The 26,212-nt window shown below is 35.2% G+C and overlaps 1 protein-coding gene across 3 annotated transcripts in view; it reads left to right on the top strand.

The window, feature by feature from the left end:
* Positions 1 to 26,212, top strand: part of LOC117333117 (oxysterol-binding protein 1-like) — a 35,561-nt gene that overhangs the window by 2,055 nt on the left and 7,294 nt on the right. The window contains exons 2-12 of one of the 3 annotated variants that reach the window (XM_033892250.1): positions 2,800 to 2,814; positions 5,488 to 5,687; positions 6,900 to 7,144; positions 12,664 to 12,850; positions 13,788 to 13,881; positions 15,923 to 16,058; positions 16,458 to 16,637; positions 21,529 to 21,892; positions 22,800 to 22,999; positions 24,082 to 24,251; positions 25,256 to 25,476. In XM_033892250.1, the coding sequence (XP_033748141.1) occupies positions 2,800 to 2,814; positions 5,488 to 5,687; positions 6,900 to 7,144; positions 12,664 to 12,850; positions 13,788 to 13,881; positions 15,923 to 16,058; positions 16,458 to 16,637; positions 21,529 to 21,892; positions 22,800 to 22,999; positions 24,082 to 24,251; positions 25,256 to 25,476 (2,012 nt within the window). Of the gene's footprint in view, positions 1 to 2,799; positions 2,815 to 5,487; positions 5,688 to 6,899; positions 7,145 to 12,663; positions 12,851 to 13,787; positions 13,882 to 15,919; positions 16,059 to 16,457; positions 16,638 to 21,528; positions 21,893 to 22,799; positions 23,000 to 24,081; positions 24,252 to 25,255; positions 25,477 to 26,212 lie in introns of all 3 variants that reach the window. The other 2 variants (XM_033892249.1, XM_033892251.1) reach the window with 2 other exon arrangements.

Raw genomic sequence — 26,212 nt, 5'->3', positions numbered from 1 at the left:
GGTCATCTGACCCAAAGGGTCAGGATGACCTATAGTCATCGTGCTTCGTCCGTCGCCGTGCGCCGTGCGCCGTGCGCCGTCCGTAAACTTTTTCTTTCAAAACGCTACTCCTCCTTAACGCTTGGGTGGATTACTTCCAAATTTGGTTTGAAGCATCATTGGGGGAGGGCAATCATATTTTATATAAATGAGGCTGGTCTGACCCCTGGGGCCAGAAGGGCGGGGCCCCAAAAAGGGAACTTAGGTGAATATTGCTATAAAATCCTACTCCTCCTTTACCCTTAGGTGGAGTACAACTAAATTTGGTGTGAAACATCATTGGGGGAGGGTGGTCATATTTTATATAAATGAAGTTGGTGTGACCCCTGGGGCCTGAGGGGCGGGGCCCCAAAAGGGGAACTTTGATGAAATTTTGCTATAAAATCCTACTCCTCCTTAACCCTTTAGTGGATTTCAACCAGATATGTTGTGAAACATCATTTGGGGAGGGCGGTCATATTTTATATAAATGAGGCTGGTGTGACCACTAGGGCCTGAGGGGCGGGGCCCCAAATGGGGAACTTTGATGAAATTTTGCTATAAAATCCTACTCCTCCTTAACCCTTTAGTGGATTTCAACCAGATATGTTGTGAAACATCATTTGGGGAGGGCGGTCATATTTTATATAAATGAGGCTAGTGTGACCCCTGGGGCCTGAGGGGTGGGGCCCCAAATGGGGAACTTTGATGAAATTTTGCTATAAAATCCTACTCCTCCTTAACCCTTTAGTGGATTTCAACCAGATATGTTGTGAAACATCATTTGGGGAGGGCGGTCATATTTTATATAAATGAGGCTAGTGTGACCCCTGGGGCCTGAGGGGTGGGGCCCCAAATGGGGAACTTTGATGAAATTTTGCTATAAAATCCTACTCCTCCTTAACCCTTTAGTAGATTTCAACCAGATATGTTGTGAAACATCATTGGGGGAGGGTGGTCATATTTTATATAAATGAGGCTGGTGTGAGCCCTGGGGCCAGAGTGACGGGCCCAAAAAAGGGAACTTTGATGAAATTTTGCTATAAAATCCTACTCGTCCTTAACCCTTTGGTGGATTTCAACCAGATATTGTGTGAAACATCATTGGTGGAGGGTGGTCATATTTTGTATAAATGAGGCTGGTGTGGCCCCTGGGGCCAGAGGGGCAGGGCCCCAAAAGGGGAACTTTGATGAAATTTTGCTGTAAAATCCTACTCCTCCTAACACCCATAGTGAATTATTACCAAATTTGGTGTGAAACATCATTGGAGGAGGACAATCATATTTTATATAAATGAGGCTGGTTTGACCCCTAGGGCCAGAGGGGCGGGGCCTCAAAAGGGGAACTTTGGTGAATTTTTGCTATAAATCCTACTTCTCTCTAACCGTTAGGTGGATTAATACGAAATATGGTGTGAAACATCCTTTGGGAAGGATGGTCATATTTTATATAAACGAGGCTAGTGTGACCCCTGGGGTCTGAGGGGCAGGGCCCCAAAAGGGGAACTTTGGTGAATATTTGCTGTTAAATCCTAATCCTCCCTAACCTTTTGGTGGATTACAACCAAATTTGATGTGAAACATAAGGTGACGGCAATCATAGTTTTTAATGAGACAGGTTTGACCCCTGGGGAAAAAAAGATGGGGCAAAAGGAGCGCTTAGGTTAAACATTTCTTAAAAATGCAATTCCTCCTTAATGCCTGAATTGATTACAACCATATTTAGTATGAAACATCATTGGGGAAAGGCAATCCTAATTGATATAAATGAGTCTTGTCTGACCCATTGGGACAGAGGGGCATGCCCCAAAAATGGGAACTTGGCTAAAATTTTGCTTTATGATGCTGCTCTTCCTGGACAAGCTAAATGGATAAAAACCAAATTTGATCTAAAACATAACTGGCTGCGATAAATAATTTATGGTAATAATGCTGGATTGGGGTGTGTGTCCCTGCTGTGAGTGTAAGTGTTTGTCAGATGACCGTTAAGGCCCATGGGCCTCTTGTTTTTTGTTAGAAATTTTGTATATATATGTTTGAACACCAGTTTGAAAGCAGTTGTCATTTTCACATTAGTATAAAAACAAAACTTTAGAAATATGCTAATTATAAGGTCATCTGACCTGAAGGGATATATATCCATCGATGTTTTGTCTGTCATTATCAGCAGTGCTCCCTCTGCTGTCCATGGCCAATCCCTGTAAACTTTTTACATTTCACATATATAAAGTTCCACCTATGGGATTTACCTTAAATTTGTTCAGAAGATGAGGCCAGCATAGTGACTATTATTATAAGTGTTGTTATTTTTGTATAATATTCTGTAACATGTTTGCACAATCACAGTTTTCCTTAATAACACCTTTTAAACTTCTTCTCAAGTTAATGTTCCAACAGTGGGATACAGCTTCGACTAAATGCAGGAATGATTGGTGAGGCTCAATACTGAAAACATAATTGGTTCTCTTATATATAGGAATGAAATTAAACAATCATTTGTCTGAAGATTCCTCAGGTAAAAGGAAAACGATATACTCAGTGTATACAGTTTGCTCTGAGATCAATATATTGCCAGCAGCCCCTCATCTCTTCTCCTTTCCGGGCCTCTTGTTGTTTTCTAGGCCTATTATAAGTTATATATGAAAAAAGAACTGAAGGGCTGAGTTACTTGTTAAACCTTGTTGTATATAAAATATTAAAGTTGACAAGATTTTCTATAGGTATATGTATGTCCATTATTTGGTACCTCTGTTCATGTTACTCTGTGAACCTTTCTCTTAGAGCATGGAGGCATAGGTGAGTAGTTGTCTTCCCTTGGATATTTTTGGTGATGAGTTATCTTCCCATTGGGGAATTTTGGTGAGCTATCTCTCCATTACTTAATTTTGATGATCTAATCTTCCCATTGATGAATTTTGATGTGTTATCTCCCAGTTGATTAATTTTGACAATTTATCTCCCCTTTGATGAATTTTGATAAATTTAATATCTCCCAATTGATTAATTTTTAATGTGCTATCTCTCTATTTATTAATTTTGATGATCTAATCTCCCTGTTGATTAATGTTGATGAGTTATCTCCCTTTTGATGAATTTGATGAGTTATCTCCCCTTTGATGAGTTATCTCCACATAAAAAAGAAATAGTGAGCTATCTGTCCATTTAAGTATTTTGATAATGATGAGCAGAGTTATTTCCCCTTTGATGAATTTTGATGAGCTATCTCCTAGTTGATGAATTCTCAGCATCAGTTTGTATCTCCCATTGTTGAATTTTGATAAGTTATCCGTATGGAAAGGAAATGATATCTATCTTTCGACTAATTAATTTTGATGAAGCTATGTCATAATTTATGAATTTAATTTCGTTGTGTTATCTCCATATTGATGAATTTTGATGAACTATCGCAGCATTGATAAATTTGAAGTGCAATTTCTGTATCACCAATTGTTGAATTTTGATGAGTTTTCACTCCATGGTAAAAATGATGAACTTTCTTTCCATTGATGGAGTTATAACTGTCTGCCCATTGATGAATTTTGATTAGCTACCCATTGATCAATTTAGGTTTTTATGATCTATCTTCCCATTGATGAAGTTTAATGGTGCTATCTCTTCATTGATGAATTTTGGTGTTATATATCTCCCCATCAATTAATGTTGATGACTTATCTCCCTATTGATTGATTTTGGATAGTTATCTCCCCTTTGATGACAAGGTCTCAAGTGACCTATATATAGGTATTGAAATTGCCTTTTGTTTGCATGCAGAAGTACTAGTACATAAGTATGCATATACGAACTCAGATGATTGTTCAGACTGATGGTCCTCTTGTAATGCATTTCCAATGAAGAATTTTCTCCCCACTGACAAGTTTTCATGAGTTATCCCCCATTGACGAGTTTTGAGGAATCTTCCTACTGATTAATTGCACTTGTAGTGTGCCTGTTCTATGTCAGTTTGATAAGCACTTCAGATTTGACCCTTTGTTCATGACTGTATGCATATTTTTTCTTCAAAAGATATGATTTTGTGTTTTTGTGATGGATAAAGGTTGCATGAAATACAAGTTTTGAATGCACTACATAAAATAATACCAGTACATGCAGCTATGATGGTAGAAAACAAAGTACTGTGATGTATATGGATGCATGATTATGTATATAAAAAACAAAATATATGTAAAAACAAGTCTAATACACTATATATTGGTCCATATATTATCTTTTATAGCACAATGGAAAATTGAAAATGATAGAAAATGAGAATTAATCACAGAAAATGAATATTAATGATATTCCTTCTGGCAATTTGTAATTTATCAAATTATGATCGAGTGAAAAAAAAATCAGGGGTCCATTTTAGGCCCACCATTATAGAGTTATGACACCACACCATGGAATTCTACACCTGATGAGATTTTGTATGTATCGGCTAAGGTCAAAGGCCAAAGGTCGAACTTGACTACTCTAAAAATCAAAATTTGAAGATATTTCATCCGAGGACAGATTTTTGACGAAGGAGATAGGGGTATACCTAAATGTAATTAGGTTCTCTGCACTTCTCAAACTTCACTGATTTAGACGGCACACAATGAAGAGGTACACATATATACCATTGCCTGTATAAGTGTATTCTATTTCTTGAATCTCTTCAAGACAACTCCTTCAACAGTTTTCATATAATTGCACATGTACAATTTTTTAAAATTTCACTGATTTAGTCTGCTTGTTGTGCATCTGTGCTTCCTATTTTGGTCTGCTGTTTGGCTTCTTTTATCCCAATCAACAAGTTTTTAGAACAGAATGGGAATCAGGGGTGGGGGGTGGGGTGGGGTTAACCAATCATCCTAGCGACAGATCTAGTTTATTAAAAACACACTTAGAATATTATATTGCAAGGTTGTCAGTCTCCATCTGTCTGTCTATATTAAGCTTGGATTTCGAGTCGCACACATTGTACATGTAGGTCCCTTTCTTAAATGTCAGTACTCAAGTTATAAATGTATTGGTATTGATAGCTGATAAGGAATATCAAAATACTACCACAGTTTTATGACATACATTTGAATCTCATTATCTTAAGGTCAGCAGCTGGATCATAAAAAAAATATTTTGAGATACGTATACCCTGAGTATTTGTGGTAACTGAGTATTTATTTATTTATAGAATTTTTACTCTCAGAGCAGAACTTTTTGTTCCAGTTAAGGAGATTCTTCAAATTATTGGAGTTTGAGATAACAGAGTTTGACTTTATGCTGTAACATAATGAAAAAAATAAACAAACTTGAATAAATTGTCTGTTAATCCTTTCGCCCCTACTGACCTTATTGAACTTTAAATGATGAATGAATGGCAGAGTCCACTTAAGTTTTGTGGGGTTGAAAGGGTTAAGTGGTCCTCACATGTCATAATTATGATCCTAAAATATTCTGTTATAAAAAAATTATTGTGTATTGTTTTAATAGATCACAGGCGGAAATGGCACACACTTGTCGAGGAACAATCAACTTGGCCAATGCCTTCATCCACACAGAGGATTCTAACACTATCGTCATCTCCAATGGAGGCACACAGACCTTCTATCTCAAGGCTACCTCTGAGGTGGAGAGACAGAAGTGGGTCACAGCCCTGGAGCTGGCTAAAAATGATGCCCATTCTGAACCAGGTACACGATTTCATATAGTTATCAACACAACCTATACTTCACAAGAGAGATAGAAAATGCAGTGTTTAATTGATTATAAAGTCAGATTAAGTGTTTGTGGTATTTTTCAGTGTCTGTTGTATTGTGAAACGGTTTTGTTTATGCCTCTGCTATTTTATTTAGGGAAAATCATTCTTTTTTTACATTTTTACCAGTGAAATATATATAAAAAAATTATTCATTCTCTGATATTTTTCACTTTTGAAAAATATCACTATATTTTTAGTAGTGAAAAATATCACTTTTTCATATTTGACCAATCAGAACACTGCTTACAAACGACAGTGGGGAAAATTAAGATTTGCATATAGCTCTGTCATGTTATTTGACGTCATAATGCAGGATAGAATACATAATGATTTGTCGTACATTTTTGAGCCGTTGACAGGGGACTGCAATGAATTCTGGGAGAGATTGAGCTTCCTTGGTGTATTTTGCAATAAAATGTAATAAACAGAATATCTTATACATTATCCTCAGTAATACCAAATATATTTCACTCGTGAAAAATATCAAAATATTAGCCACGCGAGTGAAATATATTGGGTATTTCTGAAGACACAGTTAGATATCATCTATACCTCTGTCAATCCGTCTCATTGTGTTGTGTTATGTTGTGCTCTTAATCAATGCCATATCTTGGGACCCCTTTGATTAATAGATTTGGTTGTTCATTATACCCTTGCAACAATACTGGTATTTGGTTGTTTGTACTTTGCTGAAAAAAATCCTTCAGTTTCATGAAAATTCTGTTGATGTAAAAAAAAGTTCAACTGTGATTTGCCTATTTGTATGGCAGTTATAACCCTTTAGTCAGACTTTTGTAGACTGATCAAATCTTATCCAGACAACTCCTTCAGTATTTATCAAAAAAGAAATTTTGTGAAACCACATATGTGATATAATAGTCATCACTGCACACTGACATTGAGCATCTGGGGTATTTTTTAGCTCATCTTGTCCGAAGTACTAGAAAGATTTTTCTCAAGCTTGAATAAAATACAACTAGGGACCTGCCAAGATTAACCTGCCCGGTACACATAAAGCCTTTCAGTGTGTCCTTAATGTGATATCACCCTTAGCAAAATCAGCAAGTCCCACACAAAATAGGTTTTAGGCAATACACCTTTATTACATTGATTCTGAATGTTTTTAATAATCTTTGATCAACAGACAGTGATGAGGAAGAGGCTCCCGAGCCAGATAAGAATGAGTTACAGAACATGCTTAAGACACTCTCCTCAAAACTAGAGGATATGAATACCTGTAACGATCTGATCTCCAAGCATGGCAGTGGTCTCCAGAGAGCTCTCACAGAACTAGAGACCCTCAACAATACTGATGATGCGGGAAGCAAATTGAAGGTTGTCAACGAGAGAGCAACTATGTTTCGGATAACATCAAATGCTATGATCAATGTAAGCTTTAAATACTTAGTGTTCAAGATGTTTGAATATTTTTTTCCAACTTCAATAATTGTTTTCATTATTTCTTGAAAAATATGTGAAGGATCTCTCTGAAATGTCATAGGTACTTCCCTCAGTCCCTAAGTGTGAATGTTCAGTTATAAGACTGATCAGAAAATTAAACAAGATTGCAGATGGGTGGCCATTTTGAATAAACGATTGTTATGGCTATTTTTCAGAACGTTCTTCATAGATCTTTCTCAGAACTTGTTTGTAGGTTCCCCAGGGATAACTTACAAATATTCTGTTCATCTTTTGATAAAATTTGCTAGATGAACAAGGTATATGCCAGCAGTCTATTTTTAGCCTACCATCTGATCTGTGGTCCATGGTCAGTCCATTATCTAATTTACTATTTTTTAAACGAACATTAATGTTCGGTTATTGCCATCAAGAACTGGACTGAGAAATATGACCATATTTGGTAGCCACATTCACCAATACGCCATCTACTGTCTGTTTCAATGAAATATGGCTGCCCCCATTGCCTTACGCTTCAAATAATTTACTTGCAAAATTATCTTCGTTTTATGTAGTAGTTTTACCGAAAATGTTGAAATGTATTCAGTAGATGTTTTCAAGATGCATACGATTTGAGAAATGCATAACGCTAGCGAAATGTGAAGACTAAATGAACCTGAACTTTGCGAATAACTCCAGGTCAATATATTTATGTAAACAAATATTGCGCAGGCGCATTCGTCTCCGGATGTTTAGAAAGTTTTGCTCTTCCGTGTTCATTCCAAAACGGCTGACATTATAGCATCGGTCTGCAAATATGTCCGCGATTTACTTAAATGTGTATTATATACATTCTAGAATGTTACATCATTATCAACTAGATGAGTATTTATATAATTTAGAGAAAGAAATATATCAATAACGGCATACGAGACGATACATTGTATCATACCAGTATAGGTTACTGTACAGTACATGTTTGCGAGAAAGGGTAGATACTAGGTGGCATTTGTGGTCAGGGTGACTGGTCATAGCGTTAACATTGTCATCGATTTCCATATTCCATTTTCCTTTGACGAAACGACCAATAAATCAAATGCAAATGATAATATCTTGTTGCCATGTGCACGGGATTGGTTGTTGTAGGCGATACTAAGAACGTATTTACTGTTGTAAGGGAGGTAACTGCAAGATTACGGAAATCAAACGTTAAACCAATTTGATTGGTCGATTCTTCCATGACTTTTGCAATGGGTTTACAATCGAAGTGACAGATAACTACGGCAATATTCAGATGATATCAACAATAACACTTTTAGATACGTGTGGTTGGCAGTTGTCATGTTTAAAATGAACAATTATATAGCTTGTTTTTATTTCGGCAAAGTCGAGAATATTTACTGAAACGGACCACAGGTGAAGCAGACTTGGAAATACCGAAACGAAGAAAAATTGGGCTTAATTATAATATAAATTGGCATTATTTTCAGAGAATTGACCCACATATATGTTTTTCAATGCCTAATTGTATCATATATAAAATATTAGAGGTTTACGAATTTTAAATTAATTTTTCATTTGCGAATCGTGGCCCGATTGTCGTTAGAGTTGAATTACCGAAATGGCCGATAGTGGACCCAAATTGATATTTTTACGAGAGAATGGACCCAATATAGGATCTATTAATCTTTGGTGTGTGTATAGAGACAATATGCTTTTTTTTTCTTTACCTGAAAGTATTTTGAAAGAATTTGCAAAATACCGAATTCACGATCAAATTTTCGATTGGGACGAACTACTGAGACGGTGTTAAGTTCATGTTAAGTCAATCTGATTGAAATCAGCTGTTACATATGTACACATGGCTACGTTTACTATGCAATACGCCTATGTAATTTTTTTTCAAAGACGGAAAACGGAAATCCGGATTATCTAAAAACAAGTGCAAAAAGACTTGTGATATTCACTTAATTTGACATTCAGCCATTAATTATTATTTGTAGATCTAGTTTTATAACTTCTGAAATAGTGTGATCGATTCTCTATATAATATTGCTGTGGAACTTGTGTTATTTTTCAAACAAATTCATTTTGAAAATTTGTTAATTTAGAACGTTCATCAAGTCATGATCAAGACTTGAAATTCTCGCTACACCATACTTCAAACACAGTAATCAATGAATTGATAAATTGAAAATTGAAGTCAAGCAAATGAGTTAATATTTACCTAAATAATTTTTCAATTATATATATACAACACATGTTCAGATGACTATTTGTGCCATGCTGTTACAAGATTTCAGTTACAATTCTAAAAGTCAAGCAAATGAGTTAATATTTACCTAAATAATTTTTCAATATACAACACATGTTCAGATGACTATTTGTGTCATGCTGTTACAAGATTTCAGTTATAATTCTAAAATTGAATTAGTATGTAAATATATGTTATACTGTCAATATCCACAAAGCGAGTGTTGTCTACTGTACTCAGTCATGCCGGTAGATAGCGGTACATATACGTACTGCTTACATCTCGTGCCTACTTGTGTGAACTATAAATCAATAACAAAAATGGTTCATATATTTCTATATATGACTTCACAAATTATGCGGTGTCTGAAGATCTGAATGAAGTGAATAAACGATGTATTAAATTATTTTTATGAAATATTCAAGTCATAGATTTTTTTTTTAGAAATACTGATTTTAGGTACATTTTGGTAATTCAACTATAACGGCAATTAAAATACTTCTCGTTTTTTTTTAAAGCCGGAAAACCGAAATCCGGATTATCTAAAAACAAATGCAAAAAAACTTGTGATATTCACTTTATTTGATATTCAGCCGTTAATTGTTATTTGTAGTTTTATAACTTTTGATATATTGTGATTGATTCTCTATATAATATTGCTGTGGAACTTGTGTTATTTTTCAAACAAATTCATTTTAATAATTTGTTAATTTAAAATTTTCATCAAGTCATGATCAAGACTTGAAATTCTCACTACACCATACTTCAAACACGGAGTAATCAATGAATTGATAAACTGAAAATTTACCTTAAATAATTTTTCAATATACAACACGTGTTCAGATGACTATTTGTGCCATGCTGTTACAAGATTTCAGTTACAATTCTAAAATTGAATTAGTATGTAAATATATGTTATCCTGTCAATATCCACAAAGCGAGTGTAGTTTACTGTACTCAAAGTCTTGCCAGTAGATAGCGGTACATATACTTACTGCTTACATCTAGTGCTTACTTGTGTGAACTATAAATAGTAACAAAATGGTTAATATATTTCTATATATGACTTCACAAATTATGTGGTGTCTGAAGATCTGAATGAAGTCAATAAACGATGTATTACATTATTTTTATGAAATATTCAAGTCATATATCATTCTCTTAAAAATATTGATTTCAAGTCCATTTTGGTAATTTTACTATGACGGCAATCAGGCCTAGAATGGCGAATAAACCCCAAATATTTTACATATGATTAATTTTGACATTGGAGAACATAAAATTGTGTCCATTCTCTAAGCACTGGTAGAATGTACAGAATAGAGCTTCATAGATATATTCTCAAAATTACTAATTACCCCGGTAAATATAACATTTTACATAAACCTCCCATGACTGATGGTGAACTTAAACTTGCAAATCTCCTGTGTCATTCCAATTTTGATATGTGTAAATATATACACGTACTGTTATATATATAGTTATAGATATGGAATGCTTCACAATTTGCATACAGTTATGAAATCTTTTAACACCCCCAAAAATGTTCTCACCACATAAAGGTGTGATTTGTGCAATTACATTGCTGAATTGTGTGGTTCAGTATGATTGGATGATCAACATTGGAAAAGGACAATAAATAGGGAATGTGTCGTCCAATCGAATGGACTGTAATCTTTGTGATCAAGTTTGAAGTTGAAAATGAATCTTGAAGTTTTCTTTTCCTGTTTGCTGAATTATTCAATGAAGATAGTCTTTATCTGGTTGTTATTCTTTATCACATTGTTTACAATACTGTAATTATAACAGAAGTTTATCTTCTCATATACAGATTTATTAACATCAAATGATTCCTGAACAAAAGGAGTCATTTTTTTTTTTTTTTGAAGTACCATAAATGCTTGAGTACAGTTTCAATAAGATACATTCCTAATTCGGGCCTTGATTAGCAGCTCTGGTTTTGGTTTTCAGTAATTCTTTATGTGTGTTTCATCATATTTAGTTGAAATACAACTATGTATGCCAAACTAACGATGGAACTAGCCTAAATTTAGTGCATATTAGAAGTTGGCATCATGAAGGTCACAGAGTCCTGTCTGTATTATAACTGATGATGCCTTCCCGAAAGAAAGAAGACATATTTTATTTTCATCGATCCAAGATAGATCAACAAACTTCCAATTTCAATTAGGACCTTACAGAAACATGCATGTGTACAATCAAATCAGAACAGCTGCAAACATTTCCTAATTCCTAAACCGATATCAGTAAATCTATCAACTTAAAACTAAGAAGATTACTGATTTTGCATTAAACAATAATGTTCGTTTACAGTACTTCCAGTACTTTGATTTTTAAAGTACTGGAGAGATATTTTTCATACTGCATATGCAGGTTTCTCTTTGTCCTTTGTTGTTCCCCTTTAATTTTGGGTGTGATTGTGACAACAAAAAGGTCAAAAGGTGGCCATCTTGGATTTTCAGAGTTGAAACGTGATTTCTTGAATTACTGGAAGGGTATACATATATCTCCAGCTTGACTGGTCTCTTTAGCTAGTTGTTTTACTGCCATTTCTAATTTGATAGTGATGGCGTACAGGAGTTTGACAGTTGAAGTTTGTTATTACTATTTCTCAGAAAATTTAGCTTAGATCTGTCTTAGATTTTATTTCTTGGTTCTCTTTTTTATCAAATGATAATTAAGATTTGAAGAAAAAGATAAGTCTTACATTTCAGGTGACTTATTTTAATGCATTTTCACATGAGTTTAGTTTTTCTTGTGGAGTACTTCCCTGGCTTCTGCAGACTTCAACCGTGCAATGTTCTGTATAATCAATTTATGTACTTTCAGATGCAACAGTGCTGAGAGAATAATCACTATATCTTCTCACAGAATACAGATAATAGCAAATATGGCATAGAAATAGGTCTAATTATAAATATGTAAATAACACCAACAAATGAAAAATATCAAGAACAGCATCCTAATATAGTGCTTATAAGAAATACAGCGGGGGATATGGAAGAATTTCTTTAAGATGTACTTAATTATCTATTCTCTTCAAAATTTAAAAGATGAGAAAAGAATCTCAAACTTTTGGAAGGAATGAGTGGAAAATATGTCACTTTTTGTATTGTATAAAAAATGAAAGTGAGTCTTATATTCTTGTATTCAACTGAGAGTACTTTTTATCGGTGATGTGTCAACTTTAAAGATATCCATCAAATAGTAAGTTCATTTTTTTGCCTTTTGTCAGGCATGTTCAGAATACCTGGAATCGGCACAAGGACAAGTAAAACGCCTGCAAAAGATCGTACACTTCGAACAGGAGCAGAGAATGAAATTGGAAGAAATGGTGGAACAATTGGCTAAGGACCAGGTTTCACTGGAAACGCAGGCCAAGCGATCCATGCACTCTAAGGTCTCAGACAATAAGGAGATGGGTAAGGGTAAAAAAAAACTTAATTAGAATTTTGTAGAATATTTTTTGTTATTGAATGATTTTATGGCTTGTTTTGATATTCCCTGTCCCTGGCCTGTAAAGATAGCTTTCAAAGTCACAGGGGTCAAATTTTTAAAATCTTATTTAAATGTTCTTGTTAACCAAAAAGCTCAGTCACATTTGGCCCTTAATTAGCCTAACAGAATTAAGAACTGATATCTTCATTCCAGTAACTGACCTTGACCTGCTTACAAGGTCAGGACTTAAATTCTATTGGGACAACTTTACAAAACAATGCAGAATGACAAAAATCATTGTTGATATTTGGTGACAATTTGGTTTTACACTAGAGCCCTGTATTGCAAGGTGGGTAGCGATAAGATTGGTATTGCGATACAGGGGTCACAATACGATACGATATCAAAAATATTAGAAGCTGATGACCAATCAGATAATGGTATTCCATTGTACAGTAGTCATGTTTTGTTTGTGGTATTTCTGGAATATTTGAGTGTTTGTCTACATTTGTTAGAAAAAACATAAGTTTTGTCTGTTTCCCACAAAGAGTTCTTGAATTTAGATAATTTGGATTTGAAAGAACTCCAACAGGTAGCTTTATAAGCCATTAGAACAGCCTTGTCAGCCATGTTCTTTACTACAAAACATAAGCTAAAGTTGGTCAAGGGAGATAACTACAAATTTTCAAGTATCGTGATACAATCAAGTATAGACCATGCATCAATGCACCACTCCGCGATCCAATAATCAATGCAATGGTGAATCGTTACATCACTATTTTACACCAATTACTCGTTATTCTTTTTGGGAAAAAATGAATATTGCCAAGTGACATTGGTTTTACATATATGATGTATATATCTTTTGTATGATGGTGTGTATTTTATGTATTTTATGTATGATGATCTTCTGTTGTTTAGTTCCTGGGTCAGATGAGGAAGATTTCTTTGATGCACTAGACTACCAGGCAAATGAGTTCGAAGTAGCTTTACCGAACAAACAACCTTCACACAGGTAAAGTACACTACATACAAACAACCTTCACACAGGTAAAGTATACTACATACAAACAACCTTCACACAGGTAAAGTATACCACATACAAACAACCTTCACACAGGTAAAGTATACTACATACAAACAACCTTCACACAGGTAAAGTATACTACATACAAACAACCTTCACACAGGTAAAGTATACTACATACAAACAACCTTCACACAGGTAAAGTATACTACATACAAACAACCTTCACACAGGTAAAGTATACTACATACAAACAACCTTCACACAGGTAAAGTATACTACATACAAACAACCTTCACACAGTTAAAGTATACTACATACAAACAACCTTCACACAGGTAAAGTATACTACATACAAATAACCTTCACACAGGTAAAGTATACTACATACAAACAACCTTCACACAGGTAAAGTATACTACATACAAACAACCTTCACACAGGTAAAGTATACTACATACAAACAGCCTTCACACAGGTAAAGTATACTACATACAAACAGCCTTCACACAGTTAAAGTATACTACATACAAACAGCCTTCACACAGGTAAAATATACTACATACAAACAACCTTCACACAGGTAAAGTATACTACATACAAACAACCTTCACACAGGTAAAGTATACTACATACAAACAACCTTCACACAGGTAAAGTATACTACATACAAACAGCCTTCACACAGGTAAAGTATACTACATACAAACAGCCTTCACACAGGTAAAGTATACTACATACAAACAGCCTTCACACAGGTAAAGTATACTACATACAAACAACCTTCACACAGGTAAAGTATACTACATACAAACAACCTTCACACAGGTAAAGTATACTACATACAAACAACCTTCACACAGATAAAGTATACTACATACAAACAACCTTCACACAGATAAAGTATACTAAATTAAAAATGAATATTGTGTGTTGTGTATGTGTATATGGGGAGAGGATGGTAGCTGCTTTCCATGTTTCCTTCTCACCTTTTGAAAGATCATTCAATGGTGGGTGCCAAGATCCCTCTAGGATTTCTTGTGTGAAAATATTTGTTTATCTGTATAAAATTTTGTAAAAGAATTTTGATCTAAAGTGATTTTTAGCATTAAATATTCTTTGGTGAAGAGAATCTAGTATTATAACTTAAAAATTTATCCTCTGCACCCCAGAGGCAGATAGTTGTGGTTCAGTTGAATGACATCTAAGTTGATTATGATCAGTAGAGTAGAGTGTTTGAGGGTCAGAAAGCTTTGTATATTAGTAAATGGAAAATATTGACTGTCATGTGTCGGGCTGATCCAAAATCAGGGAAAATAAATGAAATATAACTTTTGAGACTGTTTCACCAATAACACTGAAATGATGCATGGAAAGTGATGCAGGCCCTTTAGGCCTCTTGTTTGAAAATCCGATTTGATTTGTGTGTGTCTGGGGCTGGAAAGGCTTAGTCGGACAATACAAGCTTAAGAGAGGCTAAGTTTGGTTGCCTTCCTGATGTATGTATCGTTGACCTCTTATACAGACCATCCAGTGTTCTTGTGGCTGTTTCTTCAGGCAAAAAAACTGTATAAAAAAACCAGATATCCTTGATAGCAGCTGACCAGCCTCCTCTATGATGATCAGTGAGGTAGTGGCCGGCTACTTCATTCTTACTCTGTCACCTTACACAAAGGGCCGCGGTGGCCGAGTGGTTAAGGTGTCCAACACAAGGGGCCGCGGTGGCCGAGTGGTTAAGGTGTCCCGGCACTTTATCACTAGCCCTCCACCTCTGGGTTGCGAGTTCGAAACCTATTCGGGGCAGTGGCCAGGTACTGACCGTACGTAGGTCAGGGGTTTTTCTCTGGGTACTCCGGCTTTCCTCCACTTCCAAAACCTGGCACGTCCTTAAATTACCTAGGCTGTTATTCAGACGTTAAACAAAAACAAACAAACAAAAGTCACCTTACACCTTTGCTCTTCATATTGACATTATTAGACATGTCAGTTTGTCTTCCAACCTTTGACTCTGGTCTTTGTTTACTAGAAGGACCATCAGTGATATGAGTGTGGATAGCCAGATCATACCGGACGACCGCAGTAGTGTGAGCAGTGATAACGACGAAGACCGTGATACGCAGGAGGCACGAGTTTACTCTCACATCAACACGGACGGCGATACAGTGGTAAATCACTCTCCCTCTTTAACTGACATAAACAAGAACAAGTGCTCTTATTGATGGTATCAGGTGAACTGAACTTCACATAACAATGGTTGTCTGACTTTATTTCAACCTTAGTGTAAGTGCAAATGAAAGTAGAAATATGCTGGGGCTTGCATTGATGTGATCATGCCGATTAGATTATCCAAAATATCAACATCTAGGTAAAAAAAATCCATATTTTTTCATTTCCTTTCAACTGTTGATAACTATTTGTTCAATGCTGGTACATGTATTTCCTGAATTTTCCATTTCTTAGTGGTAGGTCTCATCATAGTTTTGGGTCTAACCTGTGCTTCACAGGGCCTGTGATTGCTTCCTCCGTTATATTCTGGCTGTAAATAAAATGTAATTTGTTTACAGAGTCAAGGTAATTCAAAGGCGGTGGCAAAAAAAGCTCCTGAGCGTCAGTTGACATCCGACTCCCAAGGGAGCCGAGGGTCTCGCCGACCTGTCATTCCATTGAAGCCAAACTATAGTCTAAATTTGTGGAGCATCATGAAGAATTGCATAGGAAAGGAACTCTCCAAAATACCCATGCCAGTGAGTAATTTCTGATAAACAGGTTTTTAAACGAACATTTTGAAATAACAACAATGGTAATTTAAAGTTCTTATATACTGCTATATCACAGTACTATAGCCATCTCGAAGGGATTCATGAATTATTATACACTGCCCTCCTAAAGTTCTGTTACACTTGGAACGTTTAAATTCGAATGGACTAGCCAACAAAATTTGAGAAAAAGTATTGTAATATCCGTAAGATAGTCCATTTGTAAGTGACGATTGCAAATTATTTGAAAAATACCTCACTTTCTTTGAAGTTGCAGGGAGAGGGAATGGAGGGTCCTATTTTCCATAATGTTCAAAAATTAATTAAAATGTGTTTTTTTTTTACTTATACAAATTAAAGTACAGTGGAACTTCGTTAACTCGAAGTCGACGGGACCACGAAAAAACTTCGAGTTATCCGAGTGTTCGAATTAAGCGAGTTATCGTTTTTGGTGAAAAGTTTGGTCAATATTTGTCAACATTATATAATCATAATAACTCAGCTCTGTCGCTGATCAGTTTAGTGTGAAGACTGATCAATGTAAATATATATGTAATGTTTCGTTATGTCACTTGTAATTTGGTGTAGTTTTGCCGATATACAGTCACGATAAAGTTTCTTTCACTTAGTCACTTCAATAACGATCTGATGTGCAAGTCATGTTTGCAAAAGGTAAACGATAAAACGGAATTCGACAAAATAACAAGTTATTAATGTCAAAACAAATAACCGTTTAAGTTTAACACAGATTGCATACAAAACGTAACAGAACCATTACCTTTTATTGGACATATATAAAATACTGTTTGATCGGCCTACTTACTTTTTATTGATAACCACGCCATTTCCATGTGTATTAGCACCGGAAGTTGGGCTGCGCATGTGCGTATAAAATGTTACTGTAACTGAGTTGGCGTTTTATCCGATTTAATAGACCGCACTGACCGTTACAGTTGTACTCTGAACACCTCGGCAGTAATTACGCTATTGTTTCAGCAGTTTAAAGATTTAATAGGCGCCGGTGACTGTGTCATTTCTACACCTGTAAAAACATCAGCCGGGTAGATCTACCGGTGTGTCAGAGATTAGTTCCGCTTGAGCGAACGGGTAGATGAGTTGTTGACTATCGTGTGTACTGATATCGGCGACCGCCTTGGGAAATTACCTGATGTAAGTAAAGCAGTACTTTTTATCACCAAGACTTGTTGTTATAAGATTCAACCGACAATTTCTTTTATGAATTTATGAAACACTTATAATAGCATGTAGGTTAGTAGTGCCGATATGTTCAGTATTACAAACGGAATTTAGCTCTTCAAAAATGTCGGCGTTTGCCACCGATCGACGAAAATTATACTTCGAGTTATTCGAACATTTCAAGTAGGATTTTTATTGTTGGGACCAAATTTTGACTTCGTATTATCCGAGTTTTTCGAGTTATCCGAATTCGAATTATCCGAGTTTTTTTTACTAAGATAAAGAGAGAATTCGGCCGGGACCGGCGAGGTACTTCGAGTTAAGCGGGGTATTCGAGTTATCCGAGTTCGAGTTAACGAAGTTCCACTGTAATTGTTTAACTGTTAACAGTAAAAAAAAAATGTAAGAAATGTATTTTTGAAATTTACATCCAACAAAGAGGGACATTTCCAGAATATTGCATTTTGAGGATTTCCATTGTAACAAAACATATGCACTGTTGAAAAATGAACATGAACATTTGAAATCATGAACAAAAACGTCCGAAGAAGTTATGATTCTAACAAATGGTAGTAAAGACTTCAAGATTAACTTTTTTTGGTATCTTAGGTAATAATTGTAACAGGACTTTTGGAGGGCAGTATATATATAGTTATTCAGATGTTAACGATCAGCCAATGTCTTTTTCAACTCTCTAGGAAGCATAAAGACAAAACTGCTATCTGAAAGCTAACAGCTTACATGCAACATTCCTTTTTGGTGGTCATCAAGTTAAAGGGAATTGGTCACACTTGACCACTTGTAGATATAGAAGCTTTATTTATATAAGATGCATGATGAACTCCTCCATCCATTAATTAAGTTGGCATTAGTTTCATAAAATCAAAATCATGTGTTGTAATATTTAGAGTATATTAGTATTAGTAGTAATTCAATATCAATGTAACACTCTGTCAAAGCTCAGTTTAAAGAGACAGACTCAATGCATGGAATCTCTCGTACATGTCGGTAATCTAGTTGTAATCGCGAGAAAATGACATTGTACATAAAACATTTGGTAAGTAAAAAACATATTGTAGAGTTAGTGTTAATCAGTACAAAAAAGGCCAAAAAAAAAAAAGAAGTCATATTTGTTCATTATGTAAAACAACGAAGACCAATCAGTTTAATTAACACAACTTATTATGATTTCAAATTATTTGGACCAGGATTGAATTAACCCCCATATGTATACCATGAAAACAACCATCTTTACTATAAAATTTCAACCAAGTTTGAAGCATCAAAATATTAAAAATCAAATTAAGCATTCTCAAAAGTGCAAAGTTTAGCCCTTAAGGGTAAATGCAAAGATGAACCATGAAATTCACATTTTGATAATAACACACATTAAGATCTTTCTGTTCATGAAGTGTATTTATACATCCTGCAACAAAGTTATGGGGTTATACATACATGTAGTTGTCCATTTGTCCATCTGTCCGGCCATCCATCTCTGTCAGGATTTTGTCGTTTCCATTCTATCCCAATTCTTGGCAAAATGTAATGTATCCCAAGTATTATGATTGATAAACATCTCCAGGTTGTAGCTAGATGTTACATTATTCTTATTACATGTGAAATTTAACAAGTTGCAGTCTTTGATTTGAACTTGTTTCATTCTATCAATTAGGCCATACCAATTTAATAAATTGTTCTTCGGATTTCGAGATTTCAAAATTGGAGCGAGCGAGCGAAATTTTTTTGTTGTTAAAATAATTTTGAAATCATGAAAATTTGGAGCGAGCGAATTATTTCAGAGGTCTCAATATCAGTAAATGTCTTTGACTGTGTAAATAATGTGAAAACATGTGTTAAACACTTCTTAACTGGTTAAATGTTGTAAAGTAACTTAACTGGTTAAATGTTGTAAAGTAACTTAACTGGTTAAATGTTGTAAAGAAATGACTTGCACAGCAGTGAGATAGTGTATAGAGCTACACAAGAGAGAAAGGCACTGTTTAATAGCGTTTTAAATAGAACTATCCATTGAAATTAAAAGATAAAGCCACAACAATATGGAGCAACCTTTTTGCAACCATATATTATTAATTTCAAATTTACTTGCATGAGCAAATCATTTCAACGATTAACTCTATCATTCATTAAGAATGCATATGTATAACAATAATAAATTTTATGTACCAGTATGGTGTCTCTATCAACCAAATACTGAAGTCTAGTGATATGAAAGATGTTTTGATGAAACAGACCAAGGTAATCGCTATTTCAAAATTATCAACAAACACATTGTTAAAACAAAATCAACAGTATTGTATTAATCAAAATTATGCACTGCTAGTACACTTCTGTAAACAAGATTCAAAATTATATAAAATACTTTCCTTGATTGGCAGGCACATTAAGTTACAAATGATTTCAATAAAATGACTAGAACCTAATACTTGATTGGCACATAAAAACAAATGATTTCAATAAAATGACTAGAACCTAATACTTATTCAACAAAATTACATACAGGAAACATGGAAATTAACCTACTGATAATTTGGAATGCAAAACAAACCTCTTGTCACCAATAATCACATTAAAATTCAGTCTTTCATGGACTGTCATATAAAAATAAGGAACAGATCGAATTGGAATGATTAGAGCCTATAAGATAGTAAAGATGCTGATAGATACAAGAATAATTTAAATACCAAAAATACAAAACAGACAAAACACTAACATGATTATCTTGTCCCTGGCTATCACCATGCCAACCTGCATCAAAAGTGGCAATCCAATCAATCAAATCGTTGTAAAGTTTTTGCGGACCGATAAGTTTACCAGTGTCTTTCGGCTTCTGTGGGAGAGAACGTTTTTTCTGTGATTCCATCAGTACAGAAAAGGCTGACGTTTTGTCAGGAGTCGCTATCACGCTTTCAGGCTTAACTAAAAACTCCACAAATCTCATGCCCAACTCTTGACACAAAGATAATGTCATCGTAAGCGATGACACAACAATGCTGTCTGCAGACGGGGGTCGACTGCTTGATATACATATCTCGACGAGAGAGTGTGTTTCGTTTACCTTGTTAAATAAATGTTCAAATGATGAAGCGTCGTCCACCTCCATAGCTGTATGTTGTAGTACATTGTGGCGGCCGCGTTCTGTCGTTACTGATACAACAAAAATACCCATGTTGACACAACTTTTCTTCAGGTAAACCCTCGTGCTTTCATTGTGTTTGACAGTTCACATCACTGTTAAAAAAGCGCTTCAGTTACTGTACTGTGACCTTCGTTTCAAACATTCAATTGATCCAGAAAGGCGCTTTCTAAATTTTGAAATCGCGAGAATTTTTTCCGGATTCGTCATTTTTCGTTGACGAAAAAATAGGAGCGGTAAATTTTTTTTTAAATTTTAATTTTGATTTTGATAAAACAGGAGCGGTAAATCCGACGAACAATAAATTAAATTGGTATGGCCTTATGTGATTATTATTTCTCTCCTTTCGTAGGTAAATTTTAGTTATGAACTTCACAAATTTTTCTCCCTTCGTAGGTAAATTTTAATTATAAACTTAACCAATTTCTCTCCCTTCGTAGGTAAATTTTAATTATAAACTTCACAAATTTCTCTCCCTTCGTAGCTAAATTTTAATTATAAACTTAACAAATTTCTCTCTCTTCGTAGGTAAATTTTAATGAACCGCTGTCGATGCTTCAAAGATTGACGGAAGAGTTTGAGTACTCCAGCATTCTCGACAAGGCAGGTGCATGCGAGGACTCGGCTGAACAACTAGTCCATGTAGCGGCATTCACAATCTCTTCCTTCTCCACCACCATAAATCGTAGCACCAAACCATTTAATCCGCTTCTTGGTGAAACGTACGAATGTGACCGCATGGACGACCTCGGCTGGCGCACGCTTGCAGAACAGGTGATGCATCATCCACCCACAGCTGCCCAGTACACAGAGGGCAAGGAATGGATACTGTGGCAAGAGTTTAGCATGACCAGCAAGTTTAGGGGCAAATACCTACAGATCATTCCGTTGGGTAAGAGAGGCATCACCCAGTATTCATAAATCACGAAATTGAAAATCTGATTAATGGTATGATTATCAAATCACAATACTGTAAGCGTACACAATTTAAGCAGATAAATCTTAATTTTTTTTGGGCGAAATGATTATTGTGTTAATTACGTTTTAATAATAAAGCAATTAATACATTGCATTAATTGATCATTGCACTTTACTTATTAAAGTTTTGTAAATTGATGAAATGCTAAAATTTGGGTGCCCTAAATCATTACAGTATGTTTACAGTATTTTCATCATTCAAGAAATCTGTTTTAACATGAGGTCAAATTTTGGGAGACTTATATTCATAATGAATAAACTTGAATTGGAGATCAATTTTTTTGAAGGGATTGAATTACATTTCAAAATACATGCAGGGGAATTTTTATACCACTCTCCAATAAGTTAGTAGGTTTTCTCCTGGTAATTCTAACTTAATGTTGCAAACTATGTGAAAGATTTGGATCAATCGCGCACACTTGACGTCTCCATAGGGGGTGTTTTACAGGGCAACGATAGGGAGGCATGTCTGAATAATAAGAATAAATACACAAGATGGTTTAATGTACACACACACACATGTATATATATATATCTTGTAAAATATATTTCTCTGATTAAAAGTTATGTATAATTATAATGTACCCGAAAAATTGATAATTCGACCTGAAAGTGAAATATTGAGATAACAAAGGTCATCATGACATGACCCCATATGTGATGTCATTAGATGTTCATGTAACAAATGAGCATCTATATTCTAATTAGATTGCTTCTGGAAATCAATTGCTTTATATATATATTGTATAATAAATTATATCAAATCCGTAAGAAATAGCTTGTGGTGAATTATTATGTACTTAATGGGTTTTACCTTTCAGGAATCGCACATCTGATGTTTAAGAAGTCTGGTAATCATTACACATGGAGGAAGGTGACGACCACGGTCCATAACATTATTGTCGGGAAACTCTGGGTTGATCACCACGGAGAGATGGACATCACCAACCACAGAAACAATGACAAATGCCATCTCAAGTATTCAGCTTATAGCTACTTCTCACGGGAGAAACCAAGAAAGGTAGGTTCTCTGTAGAAACCAAGGAAGGTAGGTTCTCTGTAGATACCAAGGAAGGTAGGTTCTCTGTAGATACCAAGGAAGGAAGATTCTCTGTAAAAACACAGAAAGTAGGTTCTCTGTAGAAACACAGAAAGGAAGGTTCTCTGTAGAAACCAAGGAAGATAGGTTCTCTGTATAGAAACACAGAAAGTAGGTTCTCTGTAGAAACACAGAAAGGTAGGTTCTCTGTAGAAACACAGAAAGGTAGGTTCTCTGTAGATACCAAGGAAGGAAGATTCTCTGTATAGAAACACAGAAAGTAGGTTCTCTGTATAGAAACACAGAAAGTAGGTTCTCTGTATAGAAACACAGAAAGTAGGTTCTCTGTAGATACACAGAAAGTAGGTTCTCTGTAGAAACACAGAAAGTAGGTTCTCTGTAGATACACAGAAAGTATGTTCTCTGTAGATACACAGAAAGTAGGTTCTCTGTAGATACACAGAAAGTAGGTTCTCTGTAGATACACAGAAAGTAGGTTCTCTGTAGAAACACAGAAAGTAGGTTCTCTGTAGATACACAGAAAGTAGGTTCTCTGTAGAAACACAGAAAGTAGGTTCTCTGTAGAAACTCAGGAAGGTAGATTCTCTCTAGAAATTCAGGAAGGAATGTTCTCCATAGAAAACTTGTATTTAACTGACAGGGTCAAATCCAATTTCAATAGCACATCCTTATGCCAAAGGTGAACAAATCGTGCAAAATCGGAGGGTTTTGTGTTGTTTTCTATTTAGGTGACAGGTGTTGTTAAGGATGCGGGAGGAAAGGCAAAGTGGGTGTTGTTTTCTATTTAGGTGACAGGTGTTGTTTTCTATTTAGGTGACAGGTGTTGTTACTGACGCAGGAGGAAAGGCTAAGTGGGCGTTGTTTTCTATTTAGGTGACAGGTGTTGTTACTGACACGAGAGGAAAGGCTAAGTGGGCGTTGTTTTCTATTTAGGTGACAGGTGTTGTTACTGACACGGGAGGAAAGGCTAAGTGTGTGTTGTTTTCTATTTAGGTAACAGGTGTTGTTTTCTATTTAGGTGACAGGTGTTGTTTTCTATTTAGGTGACAGGTGTTGTTACTGACGCGGGAGGAAAGGCTAAGTGGGTGTTGACTGGTACATGGGACCGTAAGATGGAGGGAGCCCAGGTCCTACACGTAGACGATTCCAATAAAGGCAAGCCCATGTTTGAGACGGGGGCACCTTTCGTCATCTGGGAACGGCGCCTCCTGCCGTAAGTATATTTTATATATCAGTGACAAGTTGTAGTGTCTCTTTACACAAACAATCCCCATATTTTTAGCTTGTGACTTTATGAAAGCTATACAGGTCTGGCCTTCTGCTTTTCTCCCTGGTAATAAGATCGAAATTCTAGTCCTATTTCCTTCTTTAAACTTGATTTATGTAATCATTCTTTGAAATTGAGATATTTCACAATGGATGATTTTAAAAAGGCTTTTCAATGCCATTCTTTATCATAACGATATTTAGTAGCATTTAAATCAGAGTATCAGATGATAATGGATATACTTTATCTGATACTATTTGAATGATTGCACATTAAATACAGACTTAGTTAGAAATATTTTCACAAGGTTAATGACAATGTTATTAGCCAGGGTTACACTTTCATGACACAAAAACCTCTGAATTTTTTAAAGATAGTTAATGTTGAGTTATGATAATGATTTTCCAAATATACACCTTCTTTGATTCACACATTCTGCATGTATATTTAAGTTATTACTGATGGTACTTTTTTCAACTTGTCTTGATGAATTTTGTCCCAATACATTTTTATTGATACAGAATAGGTGTTTCAGACATAGTGTGTTTCATTAAAGGGGCATTCCTTCGTTTGAATAAAGTTTAGGTCATCAAAATGAAACTTACAGGAAAATATGTATTTTTTTCCAAGTAGCAAAAGTTATAATCTTTACATTAATAAGGCAGTTTTACTCTCATGATAAACCAAAGTTCTTCGAGTGTTAAGTCCTGAAAATTCTTAATTCGACCTTAAGTATCACTAATTACCGCAAAGACATACAGTATTTGTCTAAAATATGCCTTTTTACTGTACATTTCGGCATTAATTTCTTGTAGGCACAAACACTCATTTATCGTTCAGACATATATTTCATCAATACAAATTATGCATGTTTCTGATGTCGAATGAAGGAATTTCTTTTTAATGTGGATGTCTGATTATCTCCCCTTAATGGGATTTTTCTCCCTTAGACCTGGATCTGAGAGAATGTACCACTTCACGCGCCTGGCCATAGAGTTAAATGAGTTTGAAGAGGGTGTAGCACCCACAGACTGTCGTCGACGTCCAGATCAAAGACTAATGGAAGATGGAAACTGGGACGAGGCAAATAAGTGCAAGCTGAGATTGGAGGAAAAACAGCGTGCAACGCGTAAACGGCGTGAAGCGGAGGCTGAAGAAGCTTTAAAGAAAGGTTAGTTAATGAAATATCAAAACTATCTAAGAATTAATCTGGTCATCACAAATGGAGGTGTGGTCATTGGGAAAAAAATAGGTTTTATTATGATATTGTGAATCAAGTTATTATGTAGAGTTATGGGATAGTTAGAGACTGTCAGGTATTGGCAGAAACAGGAAGTGACACAGGACAGGGTCGGGGGGAGGACATCTGAACTGCTTGGTGTCGCGGGTGATTCTCCTCGGCTGTCACAGTCCACACTTCCAGGGTTTCGGGGTCAACGCAGAATTTCTGGTACTCGGGGTCCTTCAGAGTTATTGACTGACAACAAGTCATAGAACTAAAAAAGAAGTTTTTGTAAAGCCCATCAGCTCTTAAATATTTTTTAATTGGTATTTGAGAATGAATATTTTTTCTGTAGAGAATAAGCAGTTATCAACTGTGCATTTTATTTGAGAATGAACATTATTTCTGTAAAGAATAAGTAGTTATCAACTGTGAATTTTATTTGAGAATGAACATTATTTCTGTAAAGAATAAGTAGTTATCAACTGTGAATTTTATTTGAGAATGAACATTATTTCTGTAAAGAATAAGTCGTTATCAACTGTGAATTTTATTTGAGAATGAACATTATTTCTGTAAAGAATAAGCAGTTATCAACTGTGCATTTTATTTGAGAATGAACATTATTTCTGTAAAGAATAAGCAGTTATCAACTGTGAATTTTATTTGAGAATGAACATTATTT

This window comes from Pecten maximus, chromosome 8 (genome assembly GCF_902652985.1).
Source record: "Pecten maximus chromosome 8, xPecMax1.1, whole genome shotgun sequence".
Lineage (NCBI taxonomy): Eukaryota > Metazoa > Mollusca > Bivalvia > Pectinida > Pectinidae > Pecten > Pecten maximus.
The sequence above is the reverse complement of the archived record's forward strand: the minus strand, read 5'-3'. Positions and strand labels throughout refer to the sequence as shown.